We start from the raw sequence: 26,170 nt of genomic DNA, 5'->3' as shown, positions 1-26,170 counted from the left end.
AGGAGCCCAGTACTGCCGCTCCTCCCTCCACTTGAGTGATGAGGATACGTTTGCATGGAAGAAATCGATTAGAGACCTCCTAGGAAACCCGTGCCCTGTGCATAGGCTCCCCCAGCAGCCTTGGATGGCCCTGATCCACCTTGGCTCTGCCATGTCTAAAGGAGCTCTTCTATCCTGTTCTTGTACCTTAAGGCCGGAAAATCCCCTCCCACAGAATAGCAGGGTTGGGTATTGTGTGTTGTGGGGGTTTTGTTTGTTTTATTTTATTATGAAATTAAAAGTTTGCAAAATTAAAAGAAAAAGAAAGAATACACCATGGTGGTGAAGTCATAGCAGCAAGAGCCTAGGATGGCTGGTGACATTGAGCCTACAGTCAGGAAGCAGAGAGAGAAGGGGAGAGAGAGAGAGAGGAATGTTAGTGCTCAACTTGATACACCCCCCCCTATTTTCATGTGTGTGATGTGCATGTGTGTGTGCGTGTTTTTGCATGTGTGGGAACATGTGGGCATGAATGTGCACATATGTGTGTGGAGAGCTAATGCTGGGAATCGTCCTTGGTCCCTCTACCTTATCCAACAAAGCAGCATCACCCAACCAGATTCAAAGCTTGTTGAAGTGACTAGCCTTGCTAGATCACCTCTCTGGGGATCCCCTTTGGAGGCTAGAATGACTTACATGGGTTTCTGGGAATCCAAACTCCTGTCCTCACCTACTTGCATAGCAAGCACTTAAACTGCTGAGCCACCTCCCCCACCCCATGCTTTCTCTTTTTCATTTAGCCCAGAACTGCAGCCCATGGCTTGATGCTGCCCCCATTTAGGGTGGATTCCCCCCTCCTTAATTGAACCCCTCTGGAAGCACCCTCAAAGACACATCCAGCAGTTGTTTCCATGGTGTTCCTAACTCCAATCAGGTTGACAGTGAAGATTAGCATGACAGAGTTTCGTGCAGGTTTGTTAATGCTCAAACAAAGTGCTTTGGCATGGAAGGTTCGGGTCCAGTCTAGCCTGAACATTCAGCAGCTTGCTCTCACTCCAGCTACAGGGGATCTGACACTCTAGCCTCTGCAGGCACCCACACTCATGTGCACACACCTGCACACAGACATACACACACCTGGCATTATAGAATATTAATTTGGAGGCAAGCATTGGTTGGATGGTCAAAATGGCACAAAACCAAATGTTCTTGGGACGCCTACTCTTACAATTCATGGAGGCCAGTGCTGGGGTGCTCATCTAGCATGCCTAGGATTTGATTACACATACTCACACACGCACACACCTTGTGGTAGTGTGTGTATGTGTGTTTAGGTACCCTAAAGAGCCCAGAGGCTTCAGATCCCCTAGAGCTAGAGTTATAGGAACACACCTGCAGAGCCAATGAAACATTGTTTCCAGACAGTCTTCCTGTATTTCCTAGATTTTAGGAACTTAGTGTTTTAGGCCGTGCATATTTCATTTGAGGGAGATCAGCTTCTCCATCAGAGGAATGTGTGGCTGATTGACATGGAGTCTGATCACCCATAGGACCCTTAAATCACAGCTTCCGGGAAGAATGACCAAGGACCCAGAACTGGGGCTGCCTCAGAACTGACATGGACTCCCAGCATGCCTCAGGCTTCCAGAGAACTTGACCAGGGGGTCGGAATGGAAAGAAGTCTTTAGTAGTAAAGACTCAATCTACAGCCTTGTCCTCTTGAGTTAATTTATTGACTGCCTGGACAGAGGAGGCCTGGGGCTCACATTCAAGGGACAGGATCAGTAATATGGAAGGGCTATGAATGCATGGGACAAAGACATAATATCTGAAAAGATCTGTAGGGGGCTGATATTAAGCATGCTGTTAAAACTGGAGGGGTGCCCTGGCATGGTGGCACACTCCTTTAATCCCAACACTTGGGAGGCAAAGACAGATGGATCCCTGTGAGTCTGAGGCCAGCCTGGTCTACATAGTGAGTTCTAGGGCAGCCAGAGCTATATAGTGAGACCCAGTCTCAAAAAACAAAATTTAAGAAAAAAAAATAGAAAATTGCAGGGGCTGGGAAGATGGCCAAGGACCTGACATTCAATCCCCAAAACCCATGTAAAAATTGTAGGCATGGCAGCATGTACCTGTAATCCTAGTACTGGAAAGGCAGAGAACAGGAGGCTGGCCGGGCAGCCTAGCCCAATTGGTGAGTTCCAGGACAATAAGAGTTCTTGTCTCTGAGGTGGGTGGAGTTTCCAAGGGTGACACCTGAGGTCGTCCTTTGGCCCCCTGAAGCACACACACACATGCACCTGCACACACATGAACACACATTATGTATTTACACAAATGTCAAGCTGCCACGTGGCTTGGCTGGAGGTCAGAGGGGTTTCCTGGGCTCCTTTCAGAGCAAGCCCATTTCGTGGTTTGTGGCTCACACTGGTTTACGTTGTGTCACTGAAGACAGGACATTCAGAATGATGGACTTGGTTCCCAGAGTAGCCCTGACACGTGGGAGCCTGGCCCTCCAACAAAGTGATTGCCATTGGTGACCCCTGGGTTCTAGGAATGTATCTAGTTAGCAGCCCGACCTAGAAAGCTCTAAGGTCACCACTTTCTGGGCAGCTTGCCTAGGTGCTGACATCCTGTAGGTGCTCCATAAATATCACTAAACAAATAGCTATCTTACTCAAGAAGTTTCTGGAAGGCAGAGAGATCTAGAGGCACAGGAGGTAGAGAAGCTCAGGAGAAGGGCAAGGAGGGGAAGAGAAGTTGGGGCAGCTGGAGGGGAGGAGAGGATGGGGCAGTTGGAGGGGAGGAGAGGATGGGGCAGTTGGAGGGCAGGAGAAGGTGCCTTGGAGCCTTGGAGTTTAGGGTTTAAACTTCATCTCATCACCTGGGGAGCCACTGCAGTCTCCAGCCAGGGACTGTTGGGCTACGGGAGCCTTTAGGTGTCAGTGTTCCCTTTCTGCCCCCTTCTAGTATATTTAGAAGAGGGGTGTCTTAGCAGGAGTCTCGTTCACTGTGTGTGTGCATATGGAAGCCAGGGGATGACCGTTGATGTCATTGCTCAGGTTCCTTCCACCTCTCTCTCTCTCCTTTTTCTGTTGTTTTTCACTGGCCTAGGACTTCCTAAGAGGACTAGGCTTGCTGTCCAGCCAGCTCCGGGGGTCCCCTATCTCTCCAACACTGGGATTACAAGTGCACACTGTCACACCCGTCTTTCTCCGTGGAAACTAGGGATTGGGTTTAGGACCTTGCTCTCGCGCAGCAAGGACATTCGAACTGTCTCCCCAGCTACCTTAGTGGGAATCTTATGGACAGAGATTACACGCTTCTGAGTTAGCTATACCTAGAATGTACAAGCTGATTTTTTTTTCCAGTTTAGAAATTTCCAGTCCCGGCCCGGCGATGGTGGCGCACGCCTTTAATCCCAGCACTCGGGAGGCAGAGGCAGGCGGATCTCTGTTAGTTCAAGACCAGCCTGGTCTACAAAGCTAGTTCCAGGACAGGCTCCAAAGCCACAGAGAAACCCTGTCTCAAAAAACCAAAAAAAAAAAAAAATTCCAGTCCTGAGTTGCTGACACTTCAGTATGGGCTGTGAAACTCTCCCCTGATTTCCAAGCTATTTAAAAGAAAATCTGGGCCTTTTAGAGCTGCTTCTCAGATGCAGTATTGAGCCATGCTGTGAAATTAAGCAAATATTAAGGTCAGTGCGCTTCTATGGTGAGCTGAGATCCTCCAAAGACAGGCGCTGCATTTGACACGGCTGTGTGCGAGTCTGTCAATGTGCACATGCATGTGCCTGACCGTGCAGGTCCCTGCTGCTTGACCTGAGGACCAGGCTACAGTAGTTGCCTCTGAAGAGTGGATGAGGCTAAGAGCTAGGGGTGAGAGGCGACATACTCCTGTTTGATTATCCTCCTTTCTGTGTGGTTTGAGCTGTCTACCATGCTGTGATGGTTAATATTGTTGCCGATCTAACAGGACCTAGAGTCACCGATGAGACCAGCCTCCGGGCATTGGGAGGGATTTTCCCGGTTAGGTTGCTTGAGGTGGGAAAATCCACCGTGTGTATGAGCAGCACAGAGCCAGCGCTGGACAGAATGAGCAGAGGACCCAGCGGTCGGTGCTCTTTTGTTTCTTACTGTGGATATGAAGCGACCAGCTGCTGCTTGCTCCTGCCATCAATGCTGTTACTGCCATGATGGACTGCATCCCCTGCAACTATAAGACAAACGTACAGCATGTGGGCTTCATTCCCCCATGAAGTAGTGGAGAGGGAAGGAGGGTGGGAAGCAAGTTTGCCTGACCCTTCTTGAAGCTGAGAGGGTGGAGTTTGGAAGAACTTCAACCAACTCTATTTGGAGCTAAAAATGGTAGCCACTTTCTGTTGCTACCACAGTTCTTGGTTTGTTTATAGGAAAAAGATAATTTTTCCTGATAATATAGAATTATTGCATAAAATAAATCCTGTTTCCAGACACAAGTTTGTCTGTACCCTTCCAAAGTCAAGTAAACGCCTAAAAGTTTACAATCAAACTAGGTGGGGTGATGTCTGCGTATATCCCCAGGAATAAGAAGGTGGAGGCAGGAGGATCAGAGGTTCAGGGGCATCCTTGGCTACAGAGCAAGCCAGCCTGGGCTACATGAGACTATCTCAAAAGATAAACAACAGCAAAAGTGTAGAATGTCATTATTTATTGTATCCATTTAAATATACTAAAGTCCAATGGGATCACATAAACACTATCCTCACAATAGTTTTTTTTTTTGGAGGACTCTCACAGTCCATGCTGGCCTTGAACTCACTATTGAAATAGGAAAGACCTAGAACTTTCTGATACTTTTGACTCCAAAGTGCTTGAATTATAGGAATATATCGCTACACCAGGCAAATTTTGAAAATCTTTTCATGAAAATCATAAAATTCTAACTTGTGTCCCCCCTCCTTTTTTTGAGTCAGGGTTTCTCTGTAGTTTTGAAGCCTGTCCTGGAACTAGCTCTTGTAGACCAGGCTGGCCTCAAACTCACAGAGATCCGCCTGCCTCTGCCTCCTGATTGCTGGGATTAAAGATGTGCACCACCACTGCCCGGCGCCCCTTTCCATGACAGTTTTTTTCTTTTTTTTCAGTTTTGAAATACTGTAGCCAGACTCATAGTGCACATCTGTAACCCTAGCTCAGCACAGCCAGGATCATGAGGCTGAGGCCAGCCTGGGCTACAGTTCAAACTCTAGGACATCCTAGGTTATATAGCAAGACTGTCTCCAAATATTAAAGTAAGTGAATTAATGAATAATAAATTGTGAAATATTTATTATTTCTTTTCAAAGGCAAAGAAAATCAACGAGGTAACGGAAAATGTTAGATATACTTGAAGCCCCGGTGTCCTTCACCTTCTTGATGGGGACCTCTCCGAAGCAACTGCTGACCCACCACCAGTGGGGCCCTGCTCATTCTGATTTCTAGATCTCAGGATAGGCATATGCTCCAGAAATGACTGCTTCTGCTGTTTACGAATTGTGCACGCGCATGTGCATCGTGCACAAATTTGGATTGTGCGTGTGCTGTCCAGGAGCTTAGGGGTTTTTCTGTCCCTGCCTCCTCAGCACAGACAACCACATATGACTTTAAAAAAAAACAACCATGGATTCTGGGGATCAAACTCAGACCCTTATGCTTTTGCAGCAGACATGTTACTGATTGGACCAACCCCAGTCCTGTTTATGCATCCGTTACTTTTCTATTGCTGTGATAAAGCACCATGACCAAGACAGCTTACAGGAGAAAGTGTGTGATGGCTTCAGAGGGTTAGTCCACGGTGGCAGCAAAGGCGTGGCAGCAGGAGCAGCTGAGGGCTCACATCCCATGCAGCATGCAAGAAACAGAACACTGGGACTGGCTGTGTCTTTTTACAATGTGGGTTTTTTTTTAAGTTTTATTTATTACTTTATGTGCATTGGTGTTTTGCCTGTCTGTATGTTTGTGTGAGGGTATCAGATCTTGGATTTCCAGGCAGTTGTGAACTGCCTTGTGGGTACTGGGAATTGAACCTGGGTCCTCTGAGAGACTAGCCAGCGCTCTTAATCACTGAACCATCTCTCCAGCTCCTTAAAATGTGTTTTTTAAACCCCAAAGCCCACCCCTGTGACACCCCTCCTCCAAAAAGGCCCCTCTTCCTAATCCTTCCCGAACAGCTCTAAGTGGGAACCAAGCTCAATCATGTGAGCCTACGAGGGCTGTTCTCGTTCACACCACCACTTTTGTGTGTTAGTGCTCAGTGTGTGTGTGACTGTGCACACGTGTTCAGAGGTTAGTAGACAACTTCCAGGAATTGGTTTTCTCCTTTCACTATGTGTGTCCCAGGAACTGAACTCAGGTGGTCTGACTTGGTAATGAGTGTCTTTACCCTCTGAGCCATGGCGCCACCCTTATACTTATCTTTCAGAAACTTGCTTTGGAGATTTTTTCTGTGTTTCTACACACACCTCCGTTTCAGCTGCCATTTGTGGTCTAGAGTGACTGTCCACAGTGATACTTTGGGACTGTTTCCTTTTTCTTTGTCCAGCTGTGCACACAGTCCCATGAGCACACATCCATGTGGCAGGGATGGGCTTTTTCTGGACTTCGCTTTGAAAACCCTCATTTGTATGTCTGCCTGGGGAGCTGAAATCAGACACAGATCTGAGCCCTGCCTCTGACTGTGTCTCAGCAGCGCGGCCGTGCTGAGAATCCAGGAGCCTGCTGCTAGAAATGGAGGGAGTGTTTCTGGTCAGGCTCTTGCCAGACAGAAGTTTTTCAGATCCACGAGGTCCGGATTTCTGTTCCCCAGGCCTGTGTCCTCTTGAGTATCTCTCAACATTCAGTATTAGCGACCCTTTAAATGTTGTGTGCAGTGGAAATGGTCTCTTCTCATGTGCACATCCATGCAAACTTCAGTTTTGTAATATTTAATTTTTATTTTTGATTGTATGTATTTGCGTGTGTGCACATGTGTGCGGGCATCTCAGAGGCTGGAATTGAGTGTTGGATCCCCTAGAGTTTGAAGCAGTTATGAAGCATCTAACATGATGCTGGGGACCAAATCTGGGTCCTCTGTAAAAGCAGTGAGTGCTCTTACCTCTGGGCCCTCTCCCCAGCCTCGTCTGTTCTCTGTGCTAAGCTGTGAGGCCTGGGCTGGGCCTGTGTTCATCTTCCTGCCTCTGCCTCCTGATGCTAAGGTTGTGTTCTCACGCCCGGCTGCTGGTTCTCATTTTCATTGACTTATTTTTCCTTTTAATCCCTGGTGTAGTTGGGAATTTTCTTAACTTTGATGTTTGGGTCTTCAGATAGAAGAAATGAGGTGATCTGAATTTCATAGAAACAAATAAATTCCAAGGCAGATTAAAGACCTAAATGTGAAAAGAAACATTTTCAATTATTTCAAGAAAATACAGGCTGGGCGGTGGTGGCGCACGCCTTTAATCCCAGCACTTGGGAGGCAGAGGCAGGCGGATCTCTGTGAGTTCGAGACCAACCTGGTCTACAAGAGCTAGTTCCAGGACAGGCTCCAAAGCCACAGAGAAACCCTGTCTCGAAAAACCAAAAAAAAAAAAAAATACAGTTGAGCACTGACAGTTTCTTAATGACACAGAAAGTACTGGGGAAGGGAAGGGCTGCTTATTTGAGGACATATTAAACTGCGACAGACGATGCCATCCACAAAGTGGGAGGACCAGGCCACAGCCCAGCAGCAGCCCTTCGCAAACCATTTGACCAATGAGGATTAGTTTCCAAAATATAAAGAGCTCTTGCAAATTGATTTTTTTCTTAGATTCAGAAGTCTGTCTTTGACTATTCATAAGATTGAGTTCATGTTTATCAGGTTTTTTTATATTTCATTTCATAAAACTCTGCGTCTTACATTTTTCTGCAATTTTGACCACTGGATTTTTTCCTCTTAATGTGTGTGTGTGTGCGTGCGTGCCAAAGGTCAACCTCAAGTATCCTTTCTTGGGCACCATGCACCTTCTTATCTGTGTGTGTGCGTGTGTGTGTGTGTGTGTGTGTGTGTGTGTGTGTGTGTTGGATTGAATAAGAATGGCCCCCATAGGCTTAAATGTGTACATGCTTGGTCCCCAATTTATGAACTATTTGGAAGGATTAGGAGGTGTGGCCTTGTTGGAGGTGTCACTGGGAGTGGCCTCTGAGGTTTCAAAATGCCAGGCCCAGTGTCTCTCTCTTTCCCTGCCTGCCTGTACCTAGATGTAGCTCACGCTACTGCTCCAGCTCCTACATGTGTGCAGCCATGTTTCCCACCAAGACGATAATGGGCTAACCCTCTGAAACTGTAAGTAAGACCCAAATTAAATGTTTTTTAAATGAGCGTTGCCTTGATCACGGTGTCTCTGCACAGCGAGAGAAACCCTAACTAAGCCAGTGTGTGTATGTACACACATATGTACAATACAACGTGAGTGAGTACAAGGCTGGCGGGGATGGGGGCGTGTTGGATCTGCTGGAGGAACAGGTGGTTGTAGGCTAACCAAGTGTGTGCTGGGAACTGAACTCAGGTCCTCTGCAAGAGCAGAACTCACAGCCACTGAACCAACGCTGCAGCACCTCTCCCCCACCCTTTTGAGATGAGTGTCTCACTGACCTGGGATTCACCAAGTAGGCTCCCTGGCAGCTGGGTGGCAAACCCCAGGATCCGCCTGTTTCTGTTTCCTTGGTGCTGAGGTCACAGGCTCACAACGCTTATGCTGGGCTTTTTACCTGAGTTCTGGGCTGGAACTCAGGTCCTGCACGACAAGCGCTGGGCCAGCTGAGTATTTCCCCAGCTCCTTTTCTTAATCATTTTTAAAGCTCTTTATTCTGTGTGGATGTTTGGGTCCAAAGTTAACGAAGTGGTTTAAATGATCAGAGAATGTCCCGCTTCACAGCTGGGGCGTCTCAGGTGACCTGGGAGTCCGGCTGCCCTTGGCTTCGTCCCTGCAGCTGCCCTCATTGTCACTCATTGTCACTGTGGCTGCAGCAGCTCCGGGCGTCACATCCCAGCCTGACTCTTCCCAGGAACCAAGGGCTCTGATTCTTGTCTCTTACCCGCCAGATGGGAGGAGATCCTTCACAGTACCCCCAAAGACCTTCCTCACTAGCTAGAGTTTGGGTCACATGGCTCTTTCTAATCACTGGTGAGGGAAGTCCTCTGAGTTAATTTGGGGGGTGGGGGGTAGAATAGCTCCTTGGGAGTCAGTCACCTTCACCTCCCATAACTTCATATAAGTACCTTTGTTTATTATATTTAATCAGTATATTTCCCCAGCTTCTCACTTATAATATAGGCTAAAAATAGATCTTCTATATTTCTTTTTTAATTAAAAAATTTTGATTAAATTTTTTTTTCTGTTTTTCTTTGTGAGACTGGGTTTTGCTATGTAGCCCTGGCTGGCCTGGAATTGTATAGGTTAGCTCACAGGGCTCCTTCTGCCTCTGCCTTTGCTTCCCAAGACCTGGGATTAAAGCATGTATTGGTATACCTGGAGACTTCTATATTTTCTCAGATGGCTTTTTAGGTAATTAAACCACGATTGAATTCCTACTGTAAAATTTAAATAATCTAGAAACATTAAGTGTAGAAAATACAGAAATCTCTCGAAACAGGCCCCAAGTCTCAAATTGCATTCTCTCTTCTGTGGGCAGCTCTGGGAGACAGGTACCTTCCTAAACATTACCTGTCTGTCTGTGCACACATACGCTTGGCTCTGTCAGTGACAGGGACTGACACAGTCACCTGTCTGCTCTCACCAGCGTCCTTCATGTTGTGATTTGCGTTGGAGAGAGTCCAGTGTGGGTTCCTAATGGCGGACATTTAGCTTGTTTCTAATTATTTGCTCCTTACAAACAGCGCTATAATTAACATCCTTGTAAATGTCTCTTTGTGCATATGGGCAAGCATTTCTTTAGGGTAGCTATCTATGGTTTGGCAATTTCTACTGCCTTTAATTGCATTGCCTGGTATCTGGCAGACGATCTTCTGCATGTACAATAACTTTTCGTGTCCGTGCACCATTATAGTGTAAGTTTTAAAAAAGATGTTTCAGGCAACAATTAGGAGTCTAAGTTTGAGCGCAAGTTCTGTGTGGATTGCTGTGGTCGGCTGAGGTGACAGCTGAATGGAACGGTCCTCCTACCCATGTGAAACTCACTGGGGCCTGTCAATTGTGTTGGGAAGCAGGAAGGGTTCCCCTGCACCCTGACAGCCATTATGTTGGTGTGTGTACGTGTGTATGCACATGTGTGTGCATTCATGTTGTACACTCATGTGCCACAGCACCTGGGTGGAGGTCAGAGGACAACCTGCAGGAGGTGGTTCTTTCCTTCTACCGTGAAGGCCTCAGGGACCAAATTTGGGTTGTCGGCCTTGGTGGCAAGTGCCTCTACCCACTGAGCTATCACACATGACCGTACCTTGTCTTTTGAATCAGAGTTGTTCACTGACACCTAGCATTTGCTTATGAGGTTAGTGAGGCTAGCCAGCCAGCCAGCCTTGGGCATGCTCCTGTCTCCGTCTCCCCAGCACAGGGATGTCAGGTATGTAGCACCATTACCATGCGTTTTGCGTGGGCTCTGGGGATTGAACCCAGGTCCTTGCCCTTGCACAGCAAGCTCATTACCAGCTGCACCAAATCCAGCCCCACATCATCATTTTAGGATATCAAAATGTGGAAAAATGCATCTCAGAGTTGAAGAGTTATGGGATCTCATTTTCTCCAAGTCAGTGGCCTACGGCTCTTCATGAGTGTGTCTGGACAGTCCTCCTCCTGTGTGAGTTGATGTCAGTGTCTCACAGAGGTGTGTGCTGCCTGTCTGTCCTGTGCAGGTGCAACGGTGGGCTCCCGAGAACTTCCCTCACACTTTCCCACGGCTCTCTCTGTTTCTCACACTGTCCCTTTTACTGTGGATGCTGCTTCATGAGCAATCCCCCATCTGCATGGGTTTGCATGGCGGTGGGTCCATGCAAGAACATCTGTGGCAGTCAAGAGCTTGTTTTCCCCTCCCTTCATTTCGGGATGTCTCTCGGTATTACTGCTCCAATGTCAGTCATGCCTGAGTCTTGAATGGTGTCGATCTGAGTTGAAGATGTGCCAGTTTTTGTAACATTATCGCTAATAGACTGCTTAATTAACCTGTGATATTGTCAGTGGTGGATCTGCTGGTGTGTCAAAAGGGAGAGCCATGCATACGCTCTCTCTCTCTCTCTCTCTCTCTCTCTCTCTCTGTGTGTGTGTGTGTGTGTGTGTGTGTGTGTGTGTGTGTGTGAAATGGGATGGGGAGATCTGGGAAGGTCTGGGGGACAATGGCAGAATCAAACAGTCTAGATGAGATGGTACAAGCGCAGTCCCTTCAGGGGACGTGTGTCCTTGTTTATTGCTGGGGATGATTACTACAAAGGCTGGTTGTAACCAGACAACCGCTGTAGAGTCAACAGAAAGATGGTAAGGCACATGCCACCTCAGAGAATGCTTGTTCCGGGTTGGGGTGGTGGTGGCTGCCTTTCCTTTGGCATTGGGCATCTATCTCTTCTATCCAGCAGCTTAGATGTCAGGGTTACTGTTACCTGGTGGTGTCCTGGAGAGGCTCGCTGAGGGGACAGTAGGAGGCTGAGCTTCACTCTCTTTTGTGATTTGGGGTGGGGGGTTGAAACAGGACCTCATGTAGCCCAGGCTGACTTGGAGCTCAAGTTGTAGTTGAGGATGACTTTGAATTTACCATCCTCCTGCCTCTGCTTCCTTCCCTCTGGACTGTTAGAATCCCAGCTCCACAGCATCACTGCTGGGCATACTTTTTTCTTCTTTTGGTCTCACTCGGGTTCTGTCTTGAGCTAAAGTTCTCTGTCCTGCTCTCCCACGCGCACGTTTGGAGACCGTGGAGAGAACGTGAGCTGCCACCCCCGCTCCTGGGGCTGGCCCCCACCACCTCCAAAGCCTGCCCACCCTCTTGTCATCCCTCCTACACTGTATAAACACCCACCGTGGAGGCTGCAGGCATTTGAGTTGCCTCAGTGTGAGTTGTCCTGAGAACCCCTGGAGACCCTAAGTGCAATACTGGGAATGCCCAGCAGGGGGTACAGAGTTCAGCTTCCTGCTTGGGGACAGAAACAGTGGTGCTGGCACTGGTGAAAGGCATTCTTAAAGGCAAGAGTCATCCTCTCAAGGCAGAAAACCCCACTTTCCCACTCAGTGATGGTCTCATGTCTTCTGAGAACTCAGTCTGGCAACCCAAGGGGTTGCAGAGTATTCCTGTGGCCACTAGAGGGAGTGTCACCAACAGAGGTCAGGAGCGGCTTCCCAAGGCCACCCTAAAAGGCCTATTTGGGTCCTGGGCATTCTGGGTCTATCAGGAGCTCACCTTTGGGACTGAGCAGAGAGAGAAACAAAGCCAGGAATGACCCCAAGTTCGGATGTTCCCAAACTCAGGCACCACGCCCATCTTCCATGACCTTCCCTGCAGTCCCGAGTCTTTACCTCAGATCTACCTTCCTAATTCTCTTTGGATGTGGTTAAGTCATTCTCAGACATTGTGGAACTGCGCTTGGGAGGCTGAGGCAGGAGAATTGCTAATTTGGGAATGGCCAGGGCTGCACAGAGAGACACGATCTCAAAACAACCCAGGGTGTGAGTTTCTCTGTCTGTGCATTATGGGGCCAGGTAACACCTTGTTGTGGTACTGCCCCTTGCACTATGGTGTCGTTCCACAGAAACATCAGTGGTCTCTACCAGCCATGTGCCAGTAATACTCCCATTCCAGCCCCCAAACCACGATAACAAAAAAATTCTCCCCACATTGGCCCTTCTGAAAGCCACTGCTTAGCCAGGTAAACGTGTCTATCATGGGGACGGAAGCCACAGAAGGTCTGCCACGGTGAGCCTTGATCAGCATCATGTGGGAACAGTGGAGACGCTCAAACATAGCATATGTGCTCGAAATACATTTCAGAGCTTGCTCGCTCTCCTGCTTTCCCTCTCCAAAGACTGCAGAGCCTCCTGGTCGTTGCCTCAGCTTATCCTACCTCCCTACTTTACTGCAGTAGGAGAATGAGGCTCGGAGACCCCTGGACCCCCACACCAACCCTCACCTGCAGAACCCTGTCCCCCCAGCTGTGAACACCCTGCCCCGCTGGGCTCCCCAGCCGTTGGCTCAGGTCCCAGGAGCATCTGTGGACTCCCTCCCACTCCACTTGCCCACTGAGCCCCACCACCCTCCAGCTCCCCAAACCCGGGTGCCCCCCCACTGGAGAGGGGGAAGCAGCAGGTGTTGATGCTAATCAGCGTTCACAGCCCAGAACTGCAGTCGCTCCCAGGCTCACACACTCCCCAAAATTAAACACTCATTATACAAAATTAATTGACATTAATTAGCAAAAATTAAAACTTTAAACACAGCAAGGCGCTTTGGGGGGAGGAGTGGTGCAGGCAGACTCTGCATTTGTCACCCCCCCCCCACATTTCCCACCACCCACCTACCACCCCCAAGTCTCCCCATTTTCATCGTGAAGCAGGACTGGAGGACTTCAGGCCAGATCTCTATCCGTACACCGCCATGAGTCTGGGTTGGCCTATGAGTCCCAGTTCAGGGGAACAGGGCAACCATACCGACCACCTTTGTCTGCTGCTTATGTAAGGATCCAGGACCATCTGCTCAGCCATAGGTCCCCAGAAGCTCAGGTGAGACAGGGAAGGTATGGATAAGTGAAACAGCTCAGCCACTGGAAGAACTCGGCTTGCTCTCCGACCCCCTGTCTCTGGGTAGCTGGAATTCAGACACTGCAGCCTTTCCACTCTGTCCCCCTTGGCCATGTGACCTCAGTCAAGTCCCCATTGCTCTCTGAGTGTGTGTTCTATTCCTATGATGAGGGGGCGGTGCGGGGTGAGCACAGGGTTTGCTCTGTCACCTGCTGCTGTGGATGGAAATCTCTTGGTTTGCTCTAGTGGGACATGAGGGACTAAATATGGGGAGTGGCATTTAAGAGCAAGGGACATCAGGCCCCAGGGGAACACATCCCAGGGACAGAGAGCTTTCTGTGTGCACATCTGTTTCCCTGCCTAGGGACCCGCCCCAGAAGCGAAGTGAACAGCGCCCTCTATAGGTGGCAACTCCCAAAGCCTTCACCATTTCCACCTGTTACTGTGTGCTTCCTGGGTCTCCAAGGGGCTTAGCGAAAGCACAACAGAGTACTCCACCTTTCTGCTGTCACAGAACTCTTGGGGGCAGGGAGCCCTGGCTGGAGGGTGGAGCCTGATAGGAAGCTATCTGTGCCTCACTGAGCTTCTCTGTATTCCTCTCTCTCCAGCCAGTGCCAATATCTGCAACGTGGTCCTGATGCGGTATGGGGAACTAGAGGAAGGGATTGATGTCCTGGATGCTGACGGCAACCTCGTGGGCTCCTCAAAGATCGCAGCCAGACATGTGGGTTTCCCAGGGGCTAAACCCTGCCAGGAATGGATGGGCATTCTCATCCATAACCGGCGCATTCCTTGAGATCTTCTGGTCACAGAACCTTGGCTTGGTTCTCTAGATGTCTCCTCCTCCTCTTCCTAGTCCCCATCGCCCATCTGTGTGAGCCCTGGGCCTCCAGGTTCTGCTCTCAGACTTGTTCTCCCGGACAGTCAGTCCCTCCCTGCTCCTCAGCATCCCTCCCCACCTCCACTGTGATATGTCCTCCTTTTTTATCCCAGCCCCTCAGGGCGCAGCTCCTCTAAGAAGGTGTTAATTGGAAAGGGCAGAGGAGCCTCCCCTGGGCTTACTCTCCATGCCCTGGGCCTTCACATCCCCATGGCTTGTGAATGGGAAGCTGCAGGCAGTGGAATGAGGCAGCTCCCTGGCTGGGGAGCGGTAGCGCTGTGAGTGCTGGGTGTCGGGGCTATGTGGCCCCTGCCAATGGTTCCTTATAGGGCCCTCTTCGTTAGCCCTGCTCACTGTAGCGCCTGTGTTTTAAACACACACACACACACACACACACACACACACACACACACACACACACGTGTCCTGTGCCTTCTTAGCCTTCCTTTGACGGTGGTTAGTGGTTTGTCCTACCCTCCTGGTTCTAGCCTTGTGTGGTGGGAATGAAACAAAGGATGAGCCATGAGGGGCTAGAACATCACGGATGTTCCACCCTCTGAGATTCAGCAATTCTCACATGGAGACTGAGATGTAGCCCTGTGCACGAGACCTTGTTGATAAGCCTCTGATCTTCCCTTAGGGGAAGACAGGGCCCATCTAGACCTGTATGGGGCCAGGGCTGGGTTCATGGCAGCAGTACACTGTTTCCTGCCTGGCTCTAGGCCTTCCCCTCCCTCCCACAGCTGTTCTGGGGCCTGGAAAGATTCTCTCCTGACCCTTCCTGAGGATGACTATAAGGGGCAAAGTTTCCGGGAGAAACTTCAGCCCCCAGCCATCACCAGAGGGAATCTACCCTCAGGTTCCTACTCTGTCCCAACCCATCCTTTCAGAGTGCCCTGTGAAGAGAGCAGAGGTGACAACCCTTTCTAAAGGCTATCCAGGTAGGTTACCCAGCTCCTCTGCAGCCCCCGGCTTCTTTCAGCCATGCTTGAAAGACATCTTAGAGAGACTTAATCTGTGGGCTGTGAGCCAGCCCTTCCTGGACATTTCCCGAAGGGCACGCACCGTGAGTCAAAGGGTCTCTTCAGGGGCTGACTCTGTAGTGCAGACAGAACGGACATTAGCTAGGCCTCAGGCTCTGCCTCCCAGCATCCTACGGAGTCCCAAGCGAACCCTTAGATCCCCATTGGTTCCTGAGCATGTACCCCTTACAAAGCTGCCCTTTTCTCCCTAAGACTCATCAGGGCTGGGGATGTAGCTCAGTTGGTGGAGTCCTTACCCAGCACACACAGAGCCCTGGATCTAATCCCCAGCACCACATAAGTCCAGGGGTGATGGCGTAGCCTGTAATCTCAGCACTCAGGAGGTGAAGGCAAGAGAACTCAAGGTCAAGAACCCTTACCTACGCAGTCCAAGGCCAACCTGAGCCATAGAAAGAAAAATTGAAAAGACTTAGAACCAGAAGGCAGAAGATCTTGTAGATATGCATCTTTAAGGGATACAGTTTTAGAAAGTAACCCCCAGCTTCATTCAGCTTGGGCACCCCCTGGTTTTGCAGGTCCCCGAGATTGTTCTGGCTCTGTTTTGACAGCATCTTAGGCCCTCTGTGTACCATTCCTCCAACCCCTGATCCCTGCACATCCTGGGGGGGGGGGGGGCTGTCCTCTACTGCCCTTCCCTCATATAGAGAATCTGCTCTTTTCCAACACTGGGGTGGGGGGCAGCACTGTCTGGTATCTGTGACCCAGCTCTGTGCATACTGCTGTGAGCTGCCAGATGTGCAGAACAGCAGTGCCCACACCTCAGACTCTGGGTGGGACTTGCTTCCCTAGTGACTGTTCCCAGCTCGGAGCCTTCCTCTCACAGCCTGTCCCCATCCTCAGGCCCTGCTGGAGACAGCACTGACACGTGTGGTCCTGCCCATGCCCATCCTGGTGCTTCCCCCGATCGTCATGTCCATGCTGGAGAAGTAAGTCAGGCTGCGGGAAGAGAGGGGATGCTGGGAAGTGACCCGTGGGACCCAAGGCAGCCTACCTGGTGTGTTTCTGGGGTGGAAAGCACCCACTCTCTCTGCTGCTGTACTGGACAGTGGTGTTGAAACTTACAACTTTTCCTATGCAAACTAGCTGGTGCCCAATGCCACCAGGTTGCCCATGGATAAGCGTGGTTCTGCCTTGGCAGAGGGGGCAGGGTAGCTGGCAGTTTTGGAGGGAACCTGTGTGAGCTGTGAGTGTGAGGGTGTGGGCACGTGCACATGCTCTGTTAGTGAGTAGCCTCAAGTCTATTGTGAGGACAGTCTGAGACTGGAAGCCTAGATTTTCAACCAGACTGAGTCTGTACTTATAACCTAAGGCTCAGGAAAAGCTGCTGAGGGAGAATGGGGTCTCACCTGGCCAGACTGCTGTCACCAAGCAGCCGAGGAATCCAGAAGCCCTGACTCTGGGTTTTATGGCCTGAAAGAACGTGGCTTGCTGGGATAAACTAGGCTAATCCATTGCAGACAGCAGGAGCAGGCCCCAAAGCTCCAACACTCATCCGGCACCCTCAGCACAGTTCATAGGAACCTGGGGACTCACGCAGAAGTGAGTAGAAAACTGGTTCTGCCAAGGCCAGCCAGAAGCCCGTCCTTTGGCAGGAGTTTGCTGGAGAGGAACGTGGTCTGTGATGCTTCCAGTCCGTGTAGGAGCGGAGTTTGTAAAGAGTTGAAGGAGGGTTGGCAGGCCGTTGCTTTGCCGGCTTGCATTGGTGTAGGAGCTATGGGAAGTGGCATGAGGATTATTTTGGCTGTGCGCCCTCCCCAACCTAGTGTCTGGAGTGCTGCATGGCCACTTCTTCCATCCAGGGTAGGCTAATAAGAAGTCAGTAGTCCTGTACTGATGCTGTCTGAACTGTGTGACATTGTAGATTTTTGACTCCAAGAAATTACTTCTGGTATGCTAGGACCTAATAAGCTTTGCACATTGTCCCCAAAGTAGTCACAATAAATAAAAACTATTCCAGAAAAAAAAAAAGAAGTCAGTAGTCTGGGGCCCCATCAGCTTAGAAAGTAGTTGATCCTTTCTGGGGGCTCCAGGGGTGATTTTGAGGGAGAAGAGTCCAGGTCCCAGTTCCCTCGAGAATACGACGATGGATAAGATTCAGTTTGTACGCGCAAAGATTTATTGATCTCACACCCACTATAAAACCATGGGACTGGATGATGGGAGAGGCGGGGTCAGCTGAGACTTCTAATAGGAAAGCATGCTTTTTCAGCCTCAGTTTCCCACATAGAAAACGAGGATGCTGTTGTCTTCCTGCTCTTGCACGCTTGGCATCTGGCACCATCCAGCCTCTCTTTCCTGTGGAGTGGTGTTGTGCTGCCCAGAGTTCTTTGGTGGAAGACTTCAGGGCTGGTGGGAGGGGTCCCCTCTCCCTCTGTAGCCAGGTTGGGTGGGGAAGTCTGGACAGCTAGGGAGGAAAGACAAAAGAACACTTACAAAGCAGACTTGCAAATTAATGGAGCGCCAAGTAGGGCTGCGCAGCAAGTGCTGAAGGAATGCACTGCCACGGGGGCTGGGGAGGACCAGCTGTTGTGTGGCAGCGGGGTGGGACCCGCCTTGCTTGCCTCTGGCCTCAGTCTATCCTCTCGGGCAGGAGCACTGGGGTCTGGAGCCTGGGCCGCCAGCTAGGATTAGACAGAGGTGGGAAAAACTGCCTGTGCACTCCATTTTCCTTGCCCCTGAGATCAAAAGAAGTCTGAAGTGTGAAACTGAGGGACCTCCACCTATGCTGGAAGCGTCCTCTCTCCTCTCCTACACACACCCAAACTTCATACTCCTTACCTTCCCTACAAGCCAAAAGTTGGGTTCAGATCCAGGGCTGGGAGGCCCACAAAGGTAATTCATCATCACTGAGACAGGCATTGGTGTAGGGACGAAAAGGCTATAGTTTGCTCACAAGCCCTGCAACCCTGGCTCAGGATACACTGAAAAGTGCACCTGGGTAGGGGGAAACTGTATGGGGGTCCTCGTCCTGCCCATGGTAGATGCCCGAGTCCGCTCCCCCAGCTCCTTTGCTGCCTGTGATCCGGGTCTTTTCTTTTTCCAGGCATTCGCACATCTCTCCATCTGCATATTTTAACTCCCCAGCTGCCTCTCCAATCCCTGCCTGCCATTTCCCTCTTCTCCCCTCCCCCCATCCTGCTGTGTGTTCTCTTGGGGGCTCTGGACCAGACTCCCCGGGCTTCCCAAAGGGTGCAACCCTGAGACTCCCTGAACCCACTTGCCCTGCAGGGACTTCAGCCAGCCTCCTTTGAGAGAAGCCAAGGTCACAAACTTCATGGATGGAAATTTGTCCAGCATTACTTCCAGGAGGTCCCAGAAGACCTTCTCCTGCCCTAGGTGACCCTCAGGGCTGTGCCTCCAGGCACCCTCTCGCCACCGAGAATGGCTACAGAACCAGGAGACAGCCCTGAATCCCAGGCATGAGACCTGATCAGAGCTACAAGCTTTACAGGACTGGTCTTGGCCTCATTCCAGCCCCTGTGTGGCTCCAGAGGAAGCCTGCGAGGCCTTGGGCTAACATAGACTGCAAGGATAATGGGGTGCTGCTCCTCTGGGTGTTGAGCTTGATTTCAGGACCTTTGTCTTGCTTTTCTTACTCCTTGGAGATTTCTTACCCCAGTCCCCAGCAATTGAACCTCGAACACAGAGAACGGGGTCTGGGCCAGCCAAGAAGGGCACGAGAACAATTCAGCTGTCGGATTCCCATCCCCATGCACATAAGGGCAGCAACGATGCTGCACACTTACCTGCTGCAGAGCTGGCTGACCTTTGCGTTTGCCTAGAATCCATAAGCAGTTGGGTCTTGGTAACACCTGAGTGAGAACATGGAAAGGCAGCCGCCTCCCCGAAGTGTGATCTGTAGATTCCTGAATGCCAGTTCCTGGGTCTAATGCCAGCTGAGGGAGGGTCCCATGGAATCAAGAGCCCTTGGGAAGTCACACTTTTAACTAGACCATTCCGGGATGCACTAAAGATCTGAGAACTGTGGCTCCCAGCTGTACTGTCTGCAGGGGGCCAGGTGTTCTTGAGTTTTTCCTTAGCCAGGAAGGGTGACAGGGGGTTTGCCTGTCCCCAGCACTGGGACCCTGAGCCAGAGGGATGGATTAGTCAGTTTTCCCTTATTCGAATAAATATCTGAATATCTGAGGTAACGTAGGAAACTTTTTTTTTTCGAGACAGGATTTCTCTGTGTAGCCCTGGCTGTTTTGAATCTCTCTCTGTAGACCAGACTGGCCTCAGACTCACAGACATCTGCCTGCCTCTGCCTCCCGAGTGCTGGGATTAAACACGTTTATTTTGGCTCTCAGTTGTGGAAGATTCAGCCTGACACCCAACCTTAGCTCTGAGGCTGCAGGCCAAGCTGCTGTGAATGGGTAGCAGAGCAAGCAACCTGATCCCTTATATAAAGTAAAAAAAAGCGGCAGGAGAGGGACTGGAAACCCCTTATGCTCTTGAAGACCCCCTCCCCGCACCCTAGGGCTTTAGTTTCTGCCGGTTCCCAACACGGTCAGACTAGAGACCAAACCTTTAAAGTGAGGCAGTTTGGAGACACTTAAGATCTAGACCGTGTACAGCAAGAGCCTCTCCCCTATGACTGGGGCCAGACCAGCTCCAGTGGAGGACGGGTAAGAGCTCCTGTTATAATCTGTCACTTGGGCTGGTCCTGTGAGGCTGCTGTGGCCACTGAGGTCAGGTTTAGTGCCCACCTAATATCTCTAGCAGATGATCCAGGTATTCATCCTGTGGAATTGCCTGGTCTCCATGGGTGGAATGTCGTTGCCAAATGGTGGTTCCTGGTAAGTGTGGTGAATAGGTGCTTGTCTGCTAGGGTGGCCCCCCACTCTCTCTCAAGAAATCACTCAAGCTTAGCACATGGAAGGGAAGTTTTTCAAACTCCTCTCCTGCTCAGGAACCAGCCCCCCAAAACCTGCCATAGGGAGTGGGTGACAACTGCACCATGTTTGGGGGTGTAGCTGTTCTAAGGATCCTGAAGTCAGGAGCTAGGAGCAGCTCAGGATCATAGCAACCCCAAGAGTCCAGGCAGTTGCCTGCAGTTACCTTCGCCATGCCTGCCCTCCCCATGGCTCTTGGAAGGAAGTCGTAGTCAATGGAATGTCTTCCGTTCTCATGCATAGGACACAGGACTGCCTCTCCTGATCATGTGCATGTGTGTACGCATATGTGTGTATGTGCCCAGTATATTTTGTGTTTTCCCCCAGATGGCATACACTGGGGCTTTTCTGCTGTTGAGTACATCCAAAGGCCATCTCACATACTCACGTGTTTCTCCAGGAGCCAGGCATGGCAGTCTCTTCTGCTCCTCACTCCCACCTCCATGCACAGTGCCAGACCATTGTGGATGGGTGTCCCCCTGTAAGAACTTGTTTATGATTTAAGTAGCTGAGGGTTCCTTGCTGGGTCTGGCCGTGTCCTTCAAAGCTGGGTGTGGGAAAAGCAGTGGTGATTACTGAGGGCCCCAAAGATTATGTTCACTCTTTTGCTTAGCTAGAGATGAGCTGGGCTGAGGTAGCTTGGGGCCCAGGTTGGCAGCCCATGGTCATCCAGCCTGGCTGTGCTCCTCACATGGCCCTCCTTCTCTCCACAGGACAGCTCTCCTGCAGGCACGCCCGCGGCTACTCTTGCCTGTGCAGAGCCTCGTGTGCCTGGCAGCCTTCGGCCTGGCCCTGCCGCTGGCCATCAGCCTTTTCCCGCAGATGTCAGAGGTCAGTGGGGGTAAAGGGCAGGGCAAGGAGGAGCCATTTATTAACAAAGACATAACCTGTACTGACTGCCAGTACTGACCCAGGCTGGGTGGTGAGAAATGAAGCCAGGTGTGATGGCTCGTGTCTGTAATCCCAACATTTTAGGCAGTGGCTGCGTGGGGTGGAGGAAATGAGGCAGCCGGACTGCCGTGTGTCTGAGGCCAGCTTGAGCTACGAAGTCGGTTGGAGACCAGCCTAAGCTACAGAGTGAGAGTCTTTCTTAAATAAATAATAGTAATAATAATAATACATAAAGAAAGGAAAACCAAGGACTGAGACTGACCCAGACTTAGACCTTTCAAAGGCTGCTATCAGGCAGCAACACGAGGATGATCTGAAATAGCAAACGAAGTTCAAGAAGGAGGCCGCTGAGCAAACAGAACCTGAAGGGAAGTGATTCTTCCCTGGGACCCGGAAACTGGGTTGGAGTTGGGAACACACAGGCTAGGGACCAGTTGGTATGAAGGTTCTGAGGTAAGGCAGTATGTGACATTGGACACCTGAGTCTGCCCCGTGAGCAATAGTGGGAAGAGATGAAGCAAGCCAGGTAAAGCCCGATGACCCTGGGGGATGCTGGGAACTTGAAGGCTGAAGCAGAGGGGAGATGGCTTCCAAAGGGCTGCACAAAGGATTCTTGATTGCGAACGGATGGTCTCCATGGCTGCTTCATGAAGCTGAGTTGGAACTCTGGAGAGGGAACCATCAGGAAGCTGTGGCGGGCGTCCAGTGAGAGATGATGGCGGCTTGGACCAGGCTGTTGGCAGTGGGCATTGAGAAGTAGGGCCATTGTGAGGGTGGGGCAGCCGCTTCCTCGGGATTTTCGAGAACCGCGTGTGGTGGGAGGGGAAGGGAGCCCGCAGGATGTGTGCCTGGCTTTCGGGTTTTGAAACCAGAAGGCAGATGTAGTCATGTTGTCGCAGGATGGGGATGGGAGAGGGGAGGGTCGATGGAGACAGTTGAGTCAGTTCGACCTGTGGGTGGGAGGAACCTGTGTACTGTGTCAGCAGAAGTGCCCTGTGGGGTGCTGGCTCCAGGTCTATAGTCAGGACACTGGAGCAGGATGGAGGCCACCAGGCAAGGGCAGAGCCAGGCTTACTGAGATCGGGATGTCCATGAAGTTAGAGAGTAGTGCCCCTTGTCCTTACATTATAAAAGCAAACCTTGACCCCAGTGGTGAAGTGTGTGGCTAGATGCAGGGGTGGGGTGGGGGTGGGGGGGTGGAGCAAGCTGCAACAGACCTCTAGAGCTTTTATTTGTTTTTTTGAAAATGGGAGCCAGACAGTGATGGTGCACACTTTTAATTCTAGTACCCAGGAGGCAGAGGCAGGCGGATCTCTGTGAGTTCAAGACCAGCATGGTCTACAGAGCGAGTGCCAGGACAGGCTCCAAAGCTACACAGAGAAATCCTGTCTCAACCCCCCCCAAAAAAAAAGAAGAAAGAAGGAAAGAAAGAAAGAAGGGAAGAAAGAAGGAAAGAAAGAAAGAAGGGAAGAAAGAAGGAAAGAAAGAAAGAAAGAAAGAAAGAAAGAAAGAAAGAAAGAAAGAAAGAAAATGGGAGGGAGCAAGACTTGAATGCACTCAAAATGGAAACACCAGGAGAGAACAGAGGCCTTCAGGGAAAGAGCAAAGTCCATGAGAGAAAAGGACTAGCATGCAGACCAAGGGACCAGCCTTGGCAGAGGCAAGCCCTGTGCTCCGGGAAGCTGGTGGAGAGGTGGGCAGATGGCAGGTGCAATTGTAGGTGGAGAGTACAGATGATGGCAAGTCAGAGGCAAGGGCACAGAGTGCAGAGAACCAGCTGTTTAGGCCACTGTGGTACCCATGTGAATGCTGAGCTTGTGCCTAGAGAGGGCCGCTTCTGCATGAGTGATTTTAGGGCAGCCCTGCTTCAAGGAATGCCCAGGTGAGGGACAGAGGGCAAACCAGGGTTCCTGAGGGGGGTTAGTGAAGACTGGAAGCTCAGGGCCTTAGTGTAGAAGCTGGAGTCACTGTCCCCTACCAAGCCTAGAATTTGGGGCACACGTGTTTGAGAACCTGGTGTCCTTGTGCCCGCAGACTCTTCCAACCCGGAGAAAGCTGAGCTTGGGAACTCCCAGTGGAGCCCAAGGCTATAGGCACCTATCAGCCCTGGAGACTGGGCAGAGGTCATCCTGAGGTCTCTGAGGGCAGCACTGTGCTGGAAGTTCTGCCTGTGGAGAGGATCCACAACAGAGAATCCCCAGATCACCAAATCAGAAGCCGTCCCAGCTAGAAAGGCTCATTCCACATATCTTCGTCCTGCTCTGCTGGACCAGCCCCCAGTCACAGCAGCTCAGCTGTGATATGAGGGGACGCTCAGCAGGCTACACCCCAGTACAAATGGGGGTCTAGTCAGCTGCTCCAAGAGGCTCTAGTCAAGGTCCAGACTCCTCTGTCCCCCTTGCCTGCCAAGTAGATGTGCATGTAGTGCTGCCGGGAGTCTGGCCAAATTCATCTTACCACAACCCGAACCTCTTAGAGGTTGGGAAGAATTGCATGAGGTCTTTGGCCTTCAGAAGGGAGGGCAGTAACACGCTCTTCAGAGCTCTCTGCTCAGCTGCGCCTTCCCCAGCAGGGTGCAGGCCAACCTGGATATTATAGAGTATCTTGAGGCCTGTCTGCCACCCAAGGTACCAAAGCCATCAGCCATTGGTTGGAAGGCCCTCACTCTCTCGTTCACCTTCCCAATTAATTCTAACGAGGTCCTGTTTCTGCAGTGCAGGGATCAAGTCTCACGTCCCAGAAGCCAGGGGAATTTACCATATGAGTCTGGACTTGCTTGAGCTGACCCAGCCTTGCCAAAAATCACCAGGGTTGTCAACAGAAGTCATAGCTGAAGTACTAATTAATTAACCAGGAGACTTGGAGACCAAGTTCAGGAGCTGGTGCCTTGGATGACTAGCTTGCTGTGACTGGTGTAGTGGTCGACTCTCCAACCCCAGAACTTGAGGAAGAGCTTCATTTCCCCTTCCATGCCTGGGAGAGAGCTTTGTTCTTCTCAAATGAGTGTTTCTGCTTATTGAAATGGCATCATATGTCAATAGTAATTATAGCTACCTTGACTCAAGGTTGCATGTTAGCTCTCTGCTTGCTTCGTGTTTTAAGTTCTTCGAGTATAGTTAAGTATCAAAAGATATTACCTAGTCAGTCAGAGGTCATGACAGCTCTGGGGAGAGATTTGGCTGGAGACAAGGAACCTTCGGTGAAGGGATTCTAGCCAGCCTGAGCATGGCAGATATTGCTCTGGCAGGCCTTGCCCTTCCCCCATTCCCTCTGCCTTGCTAAAAAATTTCATTCCTAAAGCTAGCCACCAAGGTCCATTCCCTTATTTGGCCACCTCCTCCTCCTGAGGCTGATTACCAACGTCCAGCTATCAACCCCCCCCCCTTTGACTGCCCTAATTAAGACGCCCAATCAAAATTAAACACCTCATTCTAACACAGGGTTTCCCCTTTTGCCTTTACCTTTGTTGTTTGCCTATGGGCCAGGCCTGTCTCCTCTCTGTCCAGAGGCAGTCCTTTGTCCCTCTGGGATAAATGTCCCTTCCCCTCTCCTTTGGTTCCTTCCCCTTCTCCCTTAGACTCTCTCTCCTGTCTTTGTCTCTTACCTCTGCCCTTTGCCTCTCTGGGACAAATAAATCTCCTTTGTAGTGAGAACTTGGTCTTGGGGTGTCTTGTGCCTAATATCTGTCCTTTTATTTGGTGCATTGAAAGGACTGAGGAGGAGATGTGGGAGAAAGGAAGGTCAAGATCAACCAGAGGTAGGGAGTGAACCCACAGAGTGTATTCAGGAGAGCCAAGGGTGAGCACAGAGGAGGAGGAGCTGGGAGGGAGCTTAGGGGTGGAAACAGCAAAGGAGGTTTTCCTGTTTACAAAGGAAACACTTTGTAAGCGTGTTGTTCAAGGTCTATGTTGGTCATAAGAGAGGCTGCTTTCCCAGACAGGATTCTGTTACCCTCTCCAGCCTGCCCACACCCTACTATAAGAGAAAGCAAGGCCAGGCGGTGGTGGTACATGCCCTTAATGCCAGCACTTGGGTGGCAGAGGCAGGTGGATCTCTGTGAGTTTGAGGCCAGCCTGGTCTAGCAGGACAGGCTCCAAAGCTACAGAGAAACCTTGTCTCAAAAAAAAAAAACCAAATCAAAACCAAAAAAAAAGATAAAGAAAGAAAGGAAGGAAGGAAGGAAGGAAGGAAGGAAGGAAAGGAAAAAAGAGAAGGAAGGAAGGAAGGAAGGAGGGAGGGAGGGAGGGAAGGAGGGAGGGAGAGAGGGAGGGAGGGAGGGAAGAAGGAAGGGGAACCAAGTATGTGCCCTAGACTGCCCACTGTTTATCTATCAGCAGAACAAAACTCCTGCCTTTCCTAGGGAATCCACCCTCACATCTCCAGGGACCTCAGTGGGCTTCTTTGTTTTCTAACACAGACCGAAGCAGGGTGGAGGCATCTCGGAGCCAGCAGGAGGGATCTGGAATAAGCTCTGAACTTGGGTGTGGGAACTAGGCCTGGCCTCCTGCTGGGCCTCAACTCACCACCGACTGGACAGGGAGAACAGGATCTTCTCTTTGACCGGGAGGGTGAGGGGTGGTGTCCCTAGAATAAGATGCCCCACGGTCTCCCACGAAGACTAGGCTACTCTCTTGTGACTGGGACAGTCTTCTAATCTCCAGAAGCAGGTATTCTGGTGTTGAAACAAAGTTAGTAACTAAATGTTCCTGGGTGTGGTGTCTCATACATGTAATCCCTCCTATTGGGAGGCAGAAGGAGGGGATCCCCACAA

The 26,170-nt window shown here is 50.6% G+C and overlaps 1 protein-coding gene across 2 annotated transcripts in view; it reads left to right on the top strand.

Moving 5' to 3' along the window:
• Sfxn5 (sideroflexin 5) overlaps positions 1-26,170 on the top strand; it is a 118,903-nt gene that overhangs the window by 79,816 nt on the left and 12,917 nt on the right. The window contains exons 11-13 of one of the 2 annotated variants that reach the window (XM_075983686.1): positions 14,302-14,417; positions 16,457-16,542; positions 21,222-21,339. In XM_075983686.1, coding sequence (XP_075839801.1) covers positions 14,302-14,417; positions 16,457-16,542; positions 21,222-21,339 — 320 coding nt within the window. The remainder of the gene's footprint in view (positions 1-14,301; positions 14,418-16,456; positions 16,543-21,221; positions 21,340-26,170) is intronic. The other variant, XM_075983687.1, reaches the window with a different exon arrangement.

This window comes from Microtus pennsylvanicus, chromosome 8 (genome assembly GCF_037038515.1).
Source record: "Microtus pennsylvanicus isolate mMicPen1 chromosome 8, mMicPen1.hap1, whole genome shotgun sequence".
In the NCBI taxonomy this organism is placed as follows: Eukaryota; Metazoa; Chordata; class Mammalia; order Rodentia; family Cricetidae; genus Microtus; species Microtus pennsylvanicus.
Note: the sequence above shows the minus strand (reverse complement) of the source record. Positions and strands in the feature narration are given on the sequence as shown.